The sequence below is a fragment of the Sorex fumeus genome, unplaced genomic scaffold (genome assembly GCF_029834395.1).
Source record: "Sorex fumeus unplaced genomic scaffold, SorFum_2.1 ptg000006l, whole genome shotgun sequence".
NCBI classification, from domain to species: Eukaryota; Metazoa; Chordata; class Mammalia; order Eulipotyphla; family Soricidae; genus Sorex; species Sorex fumeus.
The window spans coordinates 11,060,805-11,077,208 of NW_026606063.1; the positions used below are offsets into that span (position 1 = coordinate 11,060,805).

Sequence of the window (16,404 nt, forward strand, 5' to 3'; positions counted from 1 at the left end):
TCATGCCCGGAACTCAAAGTACAGGTTTCTTCTCCTTCGCTCCTGCGGGGACACCCTCTTCCCCGACGGGAACGTCTGGTAGGTGTGCAGGTTCTCAGGGGACACTCTTAGAAGGTGCCACTTCTCCTTCGCGGTCAGGGGAGGCCTGTGGGCGAGGACAGAACTGGCGTGAGGCTGTTTCCTGGAGGGATGGGTCACGCCAGTCCCACGGTCGCCCACAGCCAGAGACCAGGATGGGCCATGTCTGGGCCACAGTCCACAGGAAGAGGCCACGGGGGCACGAGACCCGGCGAGGACATCCTAGCTCAGCTCCTGCTAAGAGTTCCCTGTGAGGGTATGTGTGTGGGTGGGGTGGGGGATGGGACGGGGGTGTTCCAGCCCTGGCGGCGTTGGAAACCCTGAGGAGTAAGGCACGAACTTAGCCTAGTGCTGGGCAAGCAGTGAGCACTCGACAGGTGAGGAGAAACGCGGATGGAGAAGGGGCTCGGGTCATTGATCACAGTGACGATCATGATGGTGAGGTTGGTGTGACAGTGATGGGACTGGTCAGCAGAACGGCGGTGACAGGGGGGTGGTGTCAATGCCAACAGGGGTGGCGACAGGACTACTGCTTCTGCTGCTGAGATAGTGACTGTGATGGTGACTGTGACGGGTGATGACGGCTGATGACAGGAATGGTGACGGGGATCACGGTGGTGATTATGATGGGAGGGTGGTGACCGGGGATGAGGATTATGGGCATGGTGGGGGCTGTGATGATGGTGATGGAGATGGTGGTCATGATGGGGTTGGTGCTCCCTGTAGTGATGATGGGAGGATGGAGAGTGTAGGGATGGGGAGGGGGGTGAGAGGGGATGGTGGGGGTGGGGAGGAGGGTGAGCGGGGATGGTGGAGTGGGGATAAGGATCGTGGGGATGGTGGGGGTGGGGTGGGGGTGAGCAGGGATGGTGGGGTTGGAAGGAGGGTAAGCGGGCACAGGGGTGATGAGGGTGAGTGGCGGTAGTGGTTCTGATGATGGTGGTGGAGATGATTTGATGATGACAGCAGTGTTGGTGATGGAACTTGGGGCAAGGAACTCCCAGGCTGCAGAGTCCACGAAGGAAAGGACCGAGCATGAGCACTGAGCCCCACTGCAGCCACCTGGCGGGTCCTCTGAGCCAGGTGTACAGCTGCTGGTAGCAGTGTGGGCTGTGGGTGCCTTGGAGGGGGAGCAGAGTTGGCCACGCTGCCCCCGCCCAGAGCACCTCAGAGAGAACATCTGTCCCGGGGAGGGGGTCCCTGTACCTCCGGTGACACAGTGACTTCGAAGCCACCCAAGGAGTGGACATATCCACCTCAAGTCCTACGTCTGGCTTCAGGGGACTGAGTTCCATCCAGGGACCCTCCAACAACACGTGCACAAGCTGTCCCCTGCCCAGCCTGTCCCCTGCCTAAGTTCCAGAGGCTCAGTGTCATTAAGGTCTCAGTTTCCCTTTTCTGTGGCCCCATCTGTCCTTCCGTAAGAAGCTGGAAAGACGGTTGCATCCATTCCATTAAATGCCAGGGGTTGCTTCTGTATCAGTAACAAGGACCGGGATGGGTCAGAGAGATACAGCGGGAGGGCATGTGCCTTGCATGCAGCCACCCTGAGTCCTACCCCTGGCATCCCATATGGTCCCCCGAGCACTGCGAGGAGTAATTCTTGATTGAGTGCAGAGCCAGGAGTAACCCTGATCATGACCAGGTGTGACCTCAAACCAAACCAAAGTAAATAAATGAATAATAACTAGGACGGTGCATCCTCGGGTTCTCAGAAAACGGGGTCTGCATGGACCAGGAAACTCAGCACTGTCCTCTGGAGCCCTCCCACCCCTCCCCCAGAGCTCACCCACTTGGTGTCAGGAGAGAGGGACGGAAACCAAGGGCCCAGGTAAGCGAGGCGGGCAGAGCTGCGCTCCCCGGCGAGAAGGAGCTGTCCCATTTGCAAGCAGGAGGGCCAGGGGGCCTGGCGCTCCCTGGACAGAACTCTGGAGGACGTGGACAGGTTCTCGGAGCCCCTATTCCGAGTCTGAGCGAGGGGACGCGATCCCGCCCTTGCAGTGCTTACTGCGTCCACGAGAGGGCAGTAGCTCCTCGCCGCTCCGCGCCGTCTCCTCCGCCCTCAGCGAGGGTCGCGCAAGGCCCCCCGGGGGGAGCCGCCTGCAGATTCCCGCCAACCCGGCGAGGTATGCCGCCCACCCCGAGCATCCGGGCGGGATAATACCCTTAGGTTCCCCGCACGGGCTCCCTGGCATCTCTCCAAAGCTCGTCCTGCCCCCAAAGCCGCGGCCGGGGCCTCTGGCCACCACCCTCTGCACCCCAAGCTGGTGCCCGCGCCTGCCCATTGGTGGGGAGCACGGCTGGAGGGCGGGCACTCACAGGTCGGTGGGGAGGGGGGTACCGATCCTCCTCCTTCACGGGCAGCATGAAGTAGGGGACGCGCGGCACGGCCCCCGTCTGGTCCAGGTACTGTGTCCGGTGCTGCTGGACCTGCTGCAGACCGGAGAGGCCCGTGGTCAGCGCGGGAGTGGCAGGGCTGCCCCACTGCCCACTGCTGTCCACTCCTCTCCCTCCCCCCCCCCCCACACCCCCAGCTCCTCTCCCCGCCTGGCGGTGGAGCCACAGGGATCCTCTGCCCAAGGGGCGTGTCCTGGGATGGGCGGGGCCTGGGGAAGCTTCTCGTGGGGACCCAGGGGCCAGGGGGTGCACAGGTGTGCCTGGGGCCTACGGGGCACACCTGGGCGGGATCCAGCCAGACCTCGGAGCCGGGACAAGGATGGGCAGGGAGGGTCCCCTTCCCACTCCCTTCTACAGTAGCTGGGCTCAGTGAGGGCGAGGTGGACGCAGGCACATCCCGGTAGGCAGACAGGGAAGGGGAAGCCGTGGGGTCGGGAAAATGAGGGTGTCTGGGGGCTGCCACCTCTGACTCGGGAGGCAGGGAAGTGATGAGGGTCCCTAAGATCGGCGGGGGCAGAGGGGAGGGCGTGGACACACCCAAACCCCCTTTCTGTGGGGATTGAGTCCTGAGTACGGCACACAAGCACACACACACAAGCACACACACACACACACACACACACACACACACACACACACACAGGGCCCCTGCTGGCCCTTACCTGGTAGAAGTGAGTGGACACACCCAAGCCCCATCCCGCTTGGGGATTGAGTCCTGAGAAAAGCATGGACACACGCACACACATATACACCCCGGGACTCTGCTGGCCTGCTGGCCCTTATGTAGTTGAAGTGTGTGAACACATCCACGCCCCTATCCCGCTTGGGGATTGAGTCCTGAGAACAGCACGCACACACACACACACACACACACACACACAATCCCGGGCCCCTTTTGGCCCTTACCTGGTAGAAGTGAGTGGACACACCCAAGCCCCCATCCTGTTTGGGGATTGAGTCCTGAGAACACACACACACACACACACACACACACACACACCACAACCCCAGGCCCCTGCTGGCTCTTACCTGGTAGAAGTGCGTGGACACGCCCAAGCCCCCATCCCGCTTGGGGATTGTGTCCTGAGAACACACACACACACACACACACACACACACACACACAACCCCGGGCCCCCGCTGGCCCTTACCTGGTAGAAGTGCGTGGACACGCCCAAGTCCCCATCCCGCTTGGGGATTGTGTCCTGAGAACACACACACACACACACACACACACACACACACACACACACACAACCCCGGGCCCCCGCTGGCCCTTACCTGGTAGAAGTGCGTGAGCTGCCCCGCGCGGCCAAAGTCCAGGTTGAAGCGCGTGTGCGGCCGGTAGGGGGCGCTGAGCAGCAGCGCGGGCGCGGGCCCCGGGGCGGCGGGCAGCTGGCCCGCCCGGGAGCGGCGGGACGTCCTCTCCGTGGCCGCGCGGCGCTCGTCCTGGAAGTGCTTGAAGGTGGTGGAGCCGTAGGGCGAGCCGAAGGAGAAGGCCACCCCGGGGATGTGGCCCTGGTACCTGCGAGCGCGGGCGGGGTCGTTGAGACCGTCCCCGCCACCCCCCGGCCCGAGGGACACGTGGGAGCCCGCCGGGTGCCCCGCGCCCCTGACCGGGGGCTTGCAGGGCGCTGAGTCCCTCCCCTGGGCCTGCCACCCCACAGTGCTTCCCCGCCTCTTCCAGGGCCAGGCCGGCCCACCCTCTGACCTGGGCATCCAGAGCCCCACCTACCGCCAGCCACAGCCCTCTGCGCTGCGGGCCCCCTCGGTCCCCGGACCCCTCGCGCCCCCCACCCCTCCTCACTCATCCTTGCAAGCCCAGGCATGGGGCAGGGCCGGAAATCCCACTGGCTGAGGAGCCAAAGGTGCCCCCGAATGTTCATATCCCGACCTCCACCCAGACACCCAAGGCGGGAGCACAGAGCCACCCGCGCCTGAATGAGGCCCCAGCCCTGCCCAGCCCCCGAGCACTGCTGGGTCCCAGCACTCAGGTCCCAGGTGGGCTTGAGCATCACTAGGAGTGACCGGTGAGGGGCAGGGAGGGCCCCCTTCAGCCCAGCACCGAAGAGGGAGAGACAGATTACAGAATACACAGAAATACACATATGCTCCGTAAACCAGAACCCAGACTAGAGGCATGGCGGGCTTTGCCCTTCCATCCGGTCCTTCCACGCAGTGGGAACTCCCCACGGAGGTGACCTTGTACCCATGGAAGTGACTGTGTCGACCCTAAACATGAATGCATTACCCCCACCCCCCGCCACCTGCTCTCTCATGAGGAAAGCGAAAACCTGGGGTTTCTTTCCCACCAGCTCGTCCAGGGAACCAAAAGCCAGGCTGACCCTTGTGACCCTTGACACCAGGTTTTCTTTTCTTTCTTTCCTTTTTTTTTTTCTTTTTGGGTCCCACCCGGCAATGCTCAGGGGTTACTTCTGGCTCTGCACTCAGGAATTACTCCTGGCAGTGCTCAGGGGACCATATGGGATGCTGGGAATCGAACCCGGGTCGGCCGCATGCAAGGCAAACACCTACCTGCTGTGCTATCTCTCCAGCCCCCCTTGACACCAGGTTTTAGGGGAACATCCTGCCCTTGGCAAAAAGAGCCTGCCCGGTCCAGCCCCCCTCTCTCCTTCTGGAGGGTCAGCATCACCCCGTTCTCCATCACCCTCTCGCATTGTTTTTCAGGAAATGTAAGGAACGAGAGAGACTCTGGTCACCAGAAGCTGCCGGGCCAACAGAAGGAAACAGAGACAGACAGACAGACGCCGTGCAGGCACGCAGCTCTTGGCCAGCAGGTGATCTGCAAGCAGCCCTCTGTCCGTCTGTCCCTAGCACGGGAGCCCCCGCTGGCTCGTCTCAAAAACCGGGTTCAGTGATAAAGATCCCGCCAAAAAGAGACGATTCAAAAGAAAAGCGGCACTCAGGAAGTGTGGAAGCTTCGTGACTGGTGTGGGGAGTTTCACGTCTCCTTCAGATCAGCCTAGGAATAGCAACTAGGTGAAGGCTGCGAGCTGAGCAGAACAGAAATGGTATGAAACCTGTCAAAGGAGCCGCTATTTTAAGCAACAGAAATTGGGGGTGGGTGGAAGGGGGCTGGGTGTGTGCTGAGCCGAGAGTCGACGCCTGTACCCAAAATCGAAGATGTCGTTTTAAAAAAGTTTCATCGCTCCTAACCCTCAGTGTCTGCTGGGCTTTTTCCTTCATTCCCTCTCCTTCCTTTCTCTCCTCCTCCCTCCTTCCCTCCTTCCCTCCCTCCCTCCTTCCCTCCCTCCCTCCCTCCCTCCTTCCCTCCCTCCCTCCCTCCCTCCTTCCCTCCCTCCCTCCCTATCCTTTGCTCCTTGACAAGGATCATTGAAAAACTAGTATCTCAGATGACACATGAGCGTTGACCCAAAGCCTAGCTTTCCTTTCATGGTCCTGGAGGACCTTTCTCTCCTGTTAAGTTCTCCAAGATTCAATGTCATGTTTTTCATTTTCAAGGCATAAACATGGACTGGTCCTATCTCAATACATTTGCTGTATCTTTCTATCCATTCATCCAAAATATAGTCATAGTTTATCTGAGTACACACCTAAAGAGAACCCTAGAAAGAAGTTCACCAAATACTAACCCTGATTAGTCTCACCATTTTGATTGGGGGGGGGGGGGGGGCAGATTGCGTATTTAGTCAGAGTTGGAGAGATAGGAGGAGAGAACAGAACTTGCCTTGCATGCATCACACCCCAGCTGATCCCCAGGACTATGGTCTTCCCAAGGACTGCTGGGAGCAAACCCCAAATCCAGAGCCAGGAGAAGTCCCTGAGCACCACCAGGGGTGACCCCAAGTAAAGAAATCATAAAAGGAAAATGAGTCAGTGGTGTGAAGAGAGGAGTCACCCAGAGCCTGCTGTGGGCCAGGGCAGTGCTGTCAGCATCCGGCCCAGCCTCCAGTCTCGAGCTTCCCCATATCACTGAATTGTATGAATGGGTTCCGGATGCCCGAGGCCCCGATGCTGTCAAACACAGGGGGAGCCTATTCCCAGGGGCACAGCACTGCTGGGGTCCCATGGAGGGCTGTTTCTATTAGGGTGAGATTTAGGAAGGAGTCCCACAGGGCTGCAGAGTCCCATGAAGGGGTCCATGGGGGTGAGGAGTCCCATTGATGGAGGCAGGTAGATAGGGAAAGGCCCCCGGCAATGAAACTCAGGTCAACAAAACTTCTGGGAGGAAAATTCTAAGGCTGATCCACCCTGTGGATACAGAGAAGACCTTGAGCAGCAAGAGACCCTGATTGGACCCCTCCCCATGAAGGAAATTCCACGAATACCCTCAGACCTCTCCTTTAATCTCATTAACTTTAGTGATTCAGCCCAGAGAAGACTTCAGAACAATCCAGACGAAGACATCCCGAAGAGATACTTAATAAAAGCCACCTTGGTGCTGGAGCGATAGCACAGCGGGTAGGGCGTCTGCCTTGCACAAGGCCAACCCAGGTTTGATTCCCAGAATCCCATGTGGTCCCCTGAGCACTGCCAGGGGTGATTCCTGAGTGCAGAGTCAGGAGTAACCCCTGTGCATCGGCAGGTGTGACCCAAAAAGCAAAAATAAATAAATAAATAAATAAATAAAAATAAAAGCCACCTTGAACAAAGGAAGCACGTGGTGATGCTGCCCGAGCCCATGTGCTGCTTGAGCCCACGTGGCCGAGCACATGTGGCGCCCACATCTCCCCTCTTGAGATGTGTACTTTCATGCTTTGGTGTTTAATGCCAAGATGTGTGTAGGGGCTCTCTCCGCCCTCAGAGAAGCCCATGTTCTCTTCTGAGCATGTTACTCTCCACTCTCACTCTCTCCCCCTCCACACCTTCAAAAATCCTCCAAGTAATATCTATTTATTTCACTGCTTGTCTACTCCTGAAATTCTTTTCTGTGAGGTGAGACAAGAACCCAGAAACCCTGGGTCCCAGATGGCAGAGGCGGATGGGGAGAAAATGACTTTCTCCTCACCACTTCACATAAGCCACCTGTGGGGCCCTTTGAAGGGGCCCCATTGGGGTGGGGAGTCCCATGAAGGGATCCCATTGGGGTGGGGAGTTCCATAAAGGGGTCTCATTGGGGTGGGGGGTCCCACGAAGGGGTCCCATTGGGGTCGGGAGCTCCCACTCAGGTGAGTTCTGTGAGGGATTTCCATTGGGGGGGGTGGGTCCATGAAGGGGTCTCCACTGTGAGGAAGCTGAGGAGAACCTCCGTGCAAAGGAGACAGCCTTCCCTCCGTGTGTTCTACATGTGGTTGTCACCCCCTGTCGGGATCTTTTCAGGGACCCCACTGGCTTTCAATGCCGATGACAGCAAGCTGTGTCTCTGCCCTGCCTGCCGTTCCTGGCACTATCTCCTCCCGGACATCCAGGCCCTAAGTCCTACCACCCAAATCCACCTAATCTACAAGAACACCCCCCGCCACGGACTGCCCCGCCATCCTCCCTCCCCACACCCACATTCTGTCAGCCCTACCCCCACCCGCTCTGGTGCTGGTGCCAGAGGCCTTTGCCCAGACCAGTCAGATGACCCTAGTTCTTGTCCCCCCCTCACTTTCTGCAGATGCCCTGTGCCCTGGAAGTGGAAGTGCTCCTTGCATCTGGGTCCCTGCAGGCTATGGAAATCTCTGAGCCTTCACAGGCACTTCCTAGCTCCTCCTGCATTGGAGGGGTCCCCCTCCTTACCCAGCTGCCTTCAGTGCTGCCAGCTTCCCCTCTGCCCCTCCATTCTCAGCACCTACACACACTCGGGGGAGGCAGAGGCCCAGGAGCTCCGGGAAGGAGGGCTGTTTCAGGGGGGTTACCGCCAGGTGCGAGATGGCATGGTGGCACAAAACTTCCTACTCACAAAGGCCTTTGCATACCCCAAGAAAGGAACTGGAACAGCTACGCGATGGATCTGCCTCCCCGCTGCTCCCCCCAGTTCCCCCTCAGCCCACCAGCTCCCAGTATTTGCATCCCAATAGGAGAGAACCTCACCCCCCCACACACACACACCACCTGAGTTCCTTTCTACTCCTTAGCGGGAGGGGGTGTGAATGGGGTGTGAGGAGCATATGTGAGATGTGTATGTCTGTATGTGTGTGTGAGGTAGGTGTGTTATGTGTGTGAGATGTGTATGTCTGTGTGAGTGAGATATGCATGTCTGTGTGAGTGTGAGGTGTGTATGTCTGTGTGTGAGGTGTGTATGTCTATATGTACGTACATGCATATGTGAACGGTGTGCACATACACCGCATGTGTATGTGAACACACATGTGTGCGCTGTATATACGTAGACACTCTATGGATATATGTACAGAGACACGTGTGTATGTGTGTGCGCACATGCGCAGATACACAAGTCCACATTCCTTCAGCGCCAGGGCCCACGTCCTGGGCCTCAGGTCCCTGTCCTTGCATTTTTGTCCCCTGAGGCTCCCAGGCAGGCCTGGGTGGTGAGGAGTAGCAGGGAGCATGGTGGCTCCACTGGACACCCCCTCATTCCTCCTACTTCCTGCCCCTCCCCCCACTGCACCCCTCCCGAGGGAGAGTACACACTCAAAGCCTGAGCCTGAGTGATGAGCCCCGGGAGGCCTAGAGTGAATGACCAGGGACTTTAGCCCGGGAGTGGCCTGATTAGCTCATGGATGGGTTTCCAGTGGAAGCTGGGGGGTGAGGGAGGGGGGCTGGTGGTCCCCAGCAGTAATGGACCCAAGTAGCACTACAGTCTCTGAACCAACTAACTTGATCTTCAGGAATGGCCCCAGGAAAGTCCCCAAGCCCCCCAAATCAATTTTTTAAAAGAAATAGCTCGTGGTAATCCCCCCAAAGGTGACACAAACGCCCCTATCCAAGGCTGCTAAGTGGACCCTGGTGATTGAGGCGGTCGCCTGTTTGTCCAGCACGTCCTGGCCGCTTGCTCCTTCCTCCTTGCCAGGGCAGTGCGGCAGTTTGAGTTCACAGGCTGACCCTGAAACCTTTTCTAAGGCACTTGGCTTCAAGTGGGGAAAAGGAGCGCGTGGGTCAGCCTTATCTGATGAGAACTGAGGAGCTTTGGGGCCGTGACCTAGAGCCGGCTCCCGTGTGCTGCCACCAAGCATCCCTGACCTTCCCGGTGGACCTCCTATTCTGGAGGCTCCTTGCTGTGCAGGAGGAGACATGGGCTTTAGCCCACGTGGGAAGGTCTGAGGGGCTTCTCCCAGCAGGTCCCTGTCCTTGTCTCAACCCGGGAAGCAGCCGCTGGGTGAAGAGGGGGCAGGCTGGCCACGTGGGCAGGGAGCAGAAGAGCCTCATCTTATACTTTGGGGGCTGAAAACACCACGGAGCTGAGAGAGAGCTTTGCTCTGAGTCTTGAAAGCTCGGGGCGAGGGTCACAGTGGAAGGCAGGTTCTGGGGGCGACAAGGGGAGAACCCAGCACAATGGATGCTTGGAACTACGAACCCCGGGATCTGATTAGAGTCCAGAGCCCTGAGCGCTCACCTGTTTCCCTTCGCCTCTAGAAACGCAAACACTAATCTTTGCGCAGACCTTGGGGGGTGGGGGATTGGGTGCCCACCCCCGCGTCCTCCACCCTCGCCCCCCGCCCCCACGCACACAGCACAGCCCTCTGCCTTCTGGTAGGGTCCCCAAACCGCCCCTGCAGGGCTTGCCCTGCCCAGAGAGGGCTGGGGATTGACATCCTACGAAAGAGGGGGTTCTGGCGAGCACGGTCCCGCAGAGCCCGCGGCGCGGGGGCGCAGCCTCGGGGAGGGGCCGGGGCTTGCGACCCCCCAGGGAGCAGAGGAGGGCGGCGGCCTTACCCGGGCATGAGGCCGGGGGGCAGGAAGGCGGCATTGAAGTCGGTGAGCAAGGTGCCCGCGCTGCGGAAGGCCATGGTAGCTGCGCGCCCAGCCCCTGCGCTCTGCACCCGCCGGGCCGTAAACATCCCGGTTACCCGGCAACCGCGCGCCTGGCCACGCCCCCTTCCGCGCGTCCGGGGTCCCCCAGCCCCCAGCCAGGCCTCAGCTTTCGCTCGGGGACCGGCTCTCTGCAGGCTGGGATGGGACGGGGTTTGGGTGGCCGGGCTGGAAGCGCCCCGCGGTGGACCCGCTCGGAACCCGCTCGGAACCCGCTCACTTGGGCGGGCGAGGGGCCGTCAGGTCATCGCTCCCCGCCCCGAGGCTGCCCCGCGCGCGGCCCCAGTTCCCCAGGGAAGTTCCCTTTCACCGATCGATCGCTCCTGCCTCTCCGGCATCCTTCCTGCTCGCCTCGTCTTGCCCATCCAAGGGTCTCACAAACGTGCTTCTGGAAATCAGGAGCACGGAGCAACTCGTGCCGGGATGGGAGGTGCGGCTGGAGGGGGGTGCCCCAGGCCCGCTGATGAAACCGGCGGACGCACCCTGAGGGCGAGGGTTCCCCGTGGCCGGGTGCTGGGGGCAGGGAGGGGACAGCTGTCCTGGACAGGAGCCCTGAGCTGCCTCCCCCGCCGCCCTGGAGCGGTCCCGGTAGAACTTCGCACTTGTACTTGCAGCCAGGCTGCGCTGAGAAAGCTCGTGGACAGAATGACAGCGGGTGAGACCAACCGCAGGAGCTGGCCTGGCCTGGCCTGCATCCAGCCTCTCCCTGACAGATACCACTGGAAAGGAACCGCCAGAAGCAGACCGGCAGCCTGGGGAAGAAATGCGATAGGAGCTCGCAAGACAGCCCGATAAAACCAGATTTCCCCCCATGGCACATGCTGCAATAAGGAAAATGCCAGTTAAACTTGTCCCCAAACCTCCCCACCTTCCTAACCCGCACACCCACCCCACCCCCCAGGCAGGAGCGCCCACTCCTCCTCATTCCCCATTCTGAGCCCCTCTGCCACCAATCCTTCACCCACGTGACTGAGTTCAAGGGGATCTGTCTCTTCTACTTCTGGACCAGTCTTGGGTCCTACTTGTCACCCCTAACCCACGAAGTACTCCTGACACTGCCTCTGAACGCATCACAGGGGGTCTGAGGCATGGTGGGTTAAGGGGGTCTGGCTTAGAGATCAGCCAAGGGGTGCTCTGCTTTGGCCCACAGTGGGAGCTGAGATTCAGTGTAGCTTGTTGCCTCCTTTGGACAAGTTTATGGATGCTTCTGGAAAGATGGGCATGCAACCCCTCCACACCTCCATGGAACCTTGCAGGGTGGACTGTTTCCCCTATTAAGTGCCACCAAGTCCCACAAACACAGATGGATAGATAAAAGACGCTAATAAAACTTTTTTGATGATGCTTTAAATGATTGTTCCAGGGCTGGGGCAATAGTACAGCAAGTAGGGCGTTTGCCTCTCACACGGCCCACCCAGGTTTAATCCCCTGCATCCCATATGGTCCACTGGGCCCAGCCAGCGGTAATCTCTGAGCATAGGGCCAGGAGAAACCTCTGAGCATCACCTAGTGTGGCCCCAAAACAAACAAAAAAGTTTCTATTTCTTGAAAACTGTAGACAACTACTTGCATCTGATCAATGCAATATTCTAAATAGTCTTTCTTTCAATGAGGTGAAATGGAAGTTGAGAAACAAGAGCGGAGGTTGAGGAAAGAAAGAGGAGGAAGGAAATAGAACATAAAAAGTAGGGGGGGGCAGGACAATGGAGCAAAGAAGCATCTAGCAGGAGGGAAGGGGCTCTTGTGGCGTCCTGCGGGTCACTGGGAATGCGGACTGGGAAGGGTGTAGCTTCTTGCTAGCAGAACGTTTCTCTAAACCTGTTTTAGATTGGTCACCCAGATCTTCCTGCTACCTGTTGGGGGGTGTGCATGGAAGGTTCTAGGGTCTCTTGGAAGGGAGGGCAGCAGAGAGATGAGGGGTGAAGGCAGAGAGAGAACCCTAACCCCATCCCACAGCGGGTGTGGGGTGCAGACATATCCAGAAGAGACAGTGGCTGAATGTGGGAGGGGCAGGGATTGCATGAGCCCCAACTACAGGAGCCAGGATCATGGGGACCCAGTCTCCGGGGACAGGGGACTGTCAGCTCCTTCCTCTCAGGTTCCCAGCTCAGGTGTGGGGTCCTGAGCTGGGCTTCCGCGCCCCCTGACCCCATTGGCACCAGCAGCCCCAGTGCCCAGCTGGATTCTGGGGGAGATGGGGAGGGATCAGCCTGGGGCTCCGAGCAGGAACCCTGCGTGGGCAGAAGGTGCTCAAGTTCCCTAGGCCCCCTCCCACCCCCCTGCATGCGCGTGCCAGCTCCCCCTTTCCTTCCCTGCAGGGGCCAGGTTAGGTGGGCAGGAGCCTGGCCTCGGGGAGCCCCGAGAAGTCCCTGAAGTGGTGCGGGCGCTGCTGGATAATGAATCCTGGGTGGCTGCACCCCCTGCAGGGCTGCACACGCACAAGCTCAGGCTGCGGTGGGAGGGGCGGGGGCTGCCAGTCTCCGGAGTGGCTGGCAGGAGCAGCTCGGCTCCCTCCGCTCTGGTGGTGCTGTGGTCTCTGCGGGGGGCAAGTGGAGGAGGAGGAGGAGGAGGAGGAAGAAGAGGTGAAGGAGGAGTAGAGGAGGAGGAGGAGGAGGAGGAGGAGGAGGTGGCAGCTACAGAGGAGAAGGAGGCGTGGAGGCGTGCGGGTGCTCCCAGCTCGCTCCTTCCTCCAAGCTCTCCCTCCTGCCGCGACCGGCATGGCTTTGCTCGTGCACCTCAAGACGGTCTCCGAGCTGCGGGGCAGGGGCGACCGGATCGCCAAAGTGACTTTCCGAGGTACGGATGCGCTGGTGCCCGGCGGGGGAGGCCCCAGCCTGGGCCACGGGACAGGACGGGGGTGGGGGGGGGCAAGCAGGAAGGTTTGATGGGAAAAGTTTGAGCCAGGTGGGGCCAAGAGGCTCTCTCCCTGGATGGCTCCAGCCTGGCCCTTGGCCCCCCCTAGTCTTGGGGCGCCTTGAGAATCTGCCCTGGCTGCGTCCGTGTCCGCCTCTTCCTGGATTTTGCGTTTGTGCCTGTGCTGCCCCCTCCCCCGGGGATGCTGAGGTCTGTCTCTGCAGGGGGGCGAGGGTCTGGGAAGGCAGGAGTGAGGACCCCCGGCTCAGGGAAGCCCCAGGGTGGGGCCCCTTTCTTCCCTCCCACAGGTCGGTTTCCTGGAGCACAGGCAAGGGGGGGGGGGTGCGGGGGGGACCTTCAGCGTGAAAGACGCCAGGCAGCTTCTAGAAATGGGCAGTCAGAGGCTGACTGGGACCGGGTGGGGACCTTTGGGCTCCCACAGCCTTTGTCGTGCACAGGGAGCCACGACCTTCTCATCTCCCCTCCCCACTCCTGCACCCAGCGGTCATTTCCTCTGATCTGTGTGCAAGACTGGGGCAAATGAGCACTTTTCTCCTCCTAAGGACCTCACGTCCCATGGGGCAGGAAGACAGGAAGGACTGGTGTGTGATGTGATCCGAACAGGGACAAGGGCAGCATGCAAGCTACAGAGTGCTAGCTCCCAGAGTTCGATGTAGGGTGGTCAGGGAAGGCTTCCTGAAGGAGGTGACACTTCAGCTGTAGCACCAGGGACCAGCAGGAAGGAGGAAGGTGAGGTCAGAGGAGGCTGGGGGGTTGGGGGAAGGGGGACAGATGTCAAGTTTGGGAGAGGGGCTTTAGGCTGTGGGAGCCCAGGGAGGTACCAGAGCTATGCGGAATTGGTGGGTGGAGACCAACAGAACCAGGCGGTGAGGTTGGCCTTCACCCCATGGACAGTGGGGAAGGTGGGTCAGGCTGGCCACTGCTTTTCAGTCACCTCTGCTTTTGCCTGTCCCCAGCTCTGTCCCCCGGGCCACAGCCTCCCCTCGACCCACGTCCCAAAGAGGCAGAGCGGGGATGAGCCGAAGGAACCCCATCAGACTACAGCGAGCGTCAGGGCCCTGGACTCACACCTCCCCTGTGCGGGGGGAGCCGGGACCCCTAAACGCTCCCCCCAAGTCAGGTCAGCACTGGGCATGTTGGTCTAGACCGTGGTCACAGGGGTGCTGGGAAGCTGCCCGGGGCTGGCCCAAGAAGCGAGCCTGGCCCGTGATGGGAAAGTTCAGCCTTGGCCTGTCCAGCTATGGGGGTTCCAGGCCCTGCAACACACCCCTTCTGCGGCCAGAGAAACTGAGGTCTGGGGCACACACCTGCACGGTGAGGCTGAGGGCTGAGGCAGAAGCCCCAGCTCACATGACCTCGTGCCTGCCCTGAGCTACGTCCCGCCAGCCCTTGTCTCTCCTCCTGCTTCCCAGAGGGTGGTCTGTGGTGCCCACCTTATCCTCTGAGCAGTGGGGCTGGTCCTGGGCCCCCCACTCTGACCAGGCAGTGCTACTCCCTCGTGGATCCCTGTAGGGGCCTTGCGGCTGCAGGAGGCCAGAGGCAGGGCCCTGGGGAGGGGTGGGATAAGAGGGTCTCCAGGAAGACCATTTCACTTTGTGACACCAGAGGGGCTGCAGCCTGCCACCACCACAGTTGACAAACCCAGAGACATCCTCTCCAAAGGCCAACACTAAAGTAATTTGGAGGAATCGGACCTGTCCTAGAATGTTCCACAGCATCTTGGCATACACACCCCAACCACTGATTTCCCAGCAAATACTCTGTAATGAGAAACGAGACACAGGAGTAGAGTTAGGGGGAGAAGCAGGCCCAGAGCTGCCCCGGCCCCCGGAGGGAAGGCCAGCTTGGGTCAGGGAGTCTGAGGTCAGTTGTGCCTCTTGCCCCCGCTAGGCCAGACCACCTTGGGGACACACAACCTGACTCAGGCCAGACCACCTCAGGGATATACACGTCCCGACTCAGGTCAATCTACCTCAGGACTCCTCAGAGAAAGGTGTGGCACTGGTGGAGAAAGTTCTAGATACGGACTAGGAAGCCCCAGGCCTGTCCTGGGTTCTGCCACTTCTCCTGCCCCTCTACCCTCAGTTTCCTCATATCCCTACGCTGGTTGCCCCAAGGCGGGAGTTTCAGTCCTTGGGGTGAGAGTGGAGAGGACGGGAGTGGAGGGCAGAGGAAGGGGGTCTAGGGGAGAGTCAGCGGGGGTCCCCTGAATCTTCTCTCCTCTCCCCGACACCCTGCTGTCAGCCAGGAGTGGGCAGGGGGTGAGAGCGCAGTACAGAGTTCTGGGAGAAGCAGGAGGAGCCGGTGGGCCTGGCCTCTGCTCTTTAGCGACACAGAGACGCCTGCGTTAGGCCATTCCTGGGACTTCTGCAGCCCTGGTGGCTGATGACCAGCCACTCTGGTCCCTGCACCCCTTCCTGCACCCCACTCTTACACTGCACAGTGCCCCCCGCTGCCTGGTCCAGCCCTCCGCTCTGTTTCCGCAGCCCCTGGCGTGGCCTGCTGCACGCGTGTGACTCTGGTCCCAGCAGCCCAGAGTCGCGGTGCTCTGGGCCAGGCATGGGACAGGCGCGGAGATCCAGGCTCGCTGGAATGCAGAGGCCACACCAGGACCACTGGGGACCTTCTGGGAAGGCGCCATCCCGGCCACTACGGTCAGAGCTGTTGTGACCAGCCCCGACCCCACCCCCCGTCTCTCAGCACCTTGAAGGCTTCCCGATCTTTCGCTCATACACGTTTCTGCTCAGGGCCTCAGCAGGTCCTCTCCAGAGCTGGGACAGGAAGTGGTTCCAGAAATCAAGAATCAGACTGCCCAAGCTCGCTTCACCCACCCCTCAGCCTGGGGGATATTTCGGGCCAGCACAGGGAGGCTGGCCGCCTCCTCCAGCACATTTGGGGGAGTCCAGCAGCAAAAGGGGCTGCAGGCACCCCACCCTTCCTCCCATCACCCAATTGGCCCACAGCCCACAGTGGGGCTTCCGGGAGCAGTGCTCTCACAGTCTGATGGAGGAGGAGGTGTGTGTGCCGGAGGGAGCCCTCGGGAGGGCAGGTGGGCTGAAAGGAAGCAGAAGTGGCCACTGTGGTGGTGAAAGGGAAGCTGGGGTCCTGGACATGAGGGAGGTCTCGTTAAGGCAGACAGGAGGAGGAGCAGGGGAGGGG

General features: G+C 60.2%; 2 protein-coding genes across 6 annotated transcripts in view; one reads left to right on the forward strand and one right to left on the reverse strand.

Moving 5' to 3' along the window:
* Window positions 1-10,399, reverse strand: CIMIP2C (ciliary microtubule inner protein 2C). The gene is given in 5 exon segments (XM_056128891.1): window positions 1-145; window positions 2,398-2,414; window positions 2,416-2,511; window positions 3,757-4,000; window positions 10,276-10,399. Coding segments are annotated over 5 exon segments (576 nt in total). The 5' UTR covers window positions 10,350-10,399.
* Window positions 10,400-13,029: 2,630 nt separating this feature from the next.
* The window catches only part of OTOF (otoferlin), a 94,121-nt gene continuing 90,746 nt past the window's right edge, over window positions 13,030-16,404 (forward strand). For all 5 annotated transcript variants that reach the window (XM_056123160.1, XM_056123124.1, XM_056123143.1 and 2 more), the window contains exon 1: window positions 13,030-13,167. In XM_056123160.1, the coding sequence (XP_055979135.1) occupies window positions 13,089-13,167 (79 nt within the window). In that variant the 5' untranslated portion in view covers window positions 13,030-13,088. The remainder of the gene's footprint in view (window positions 13,168-16,404) is intronic.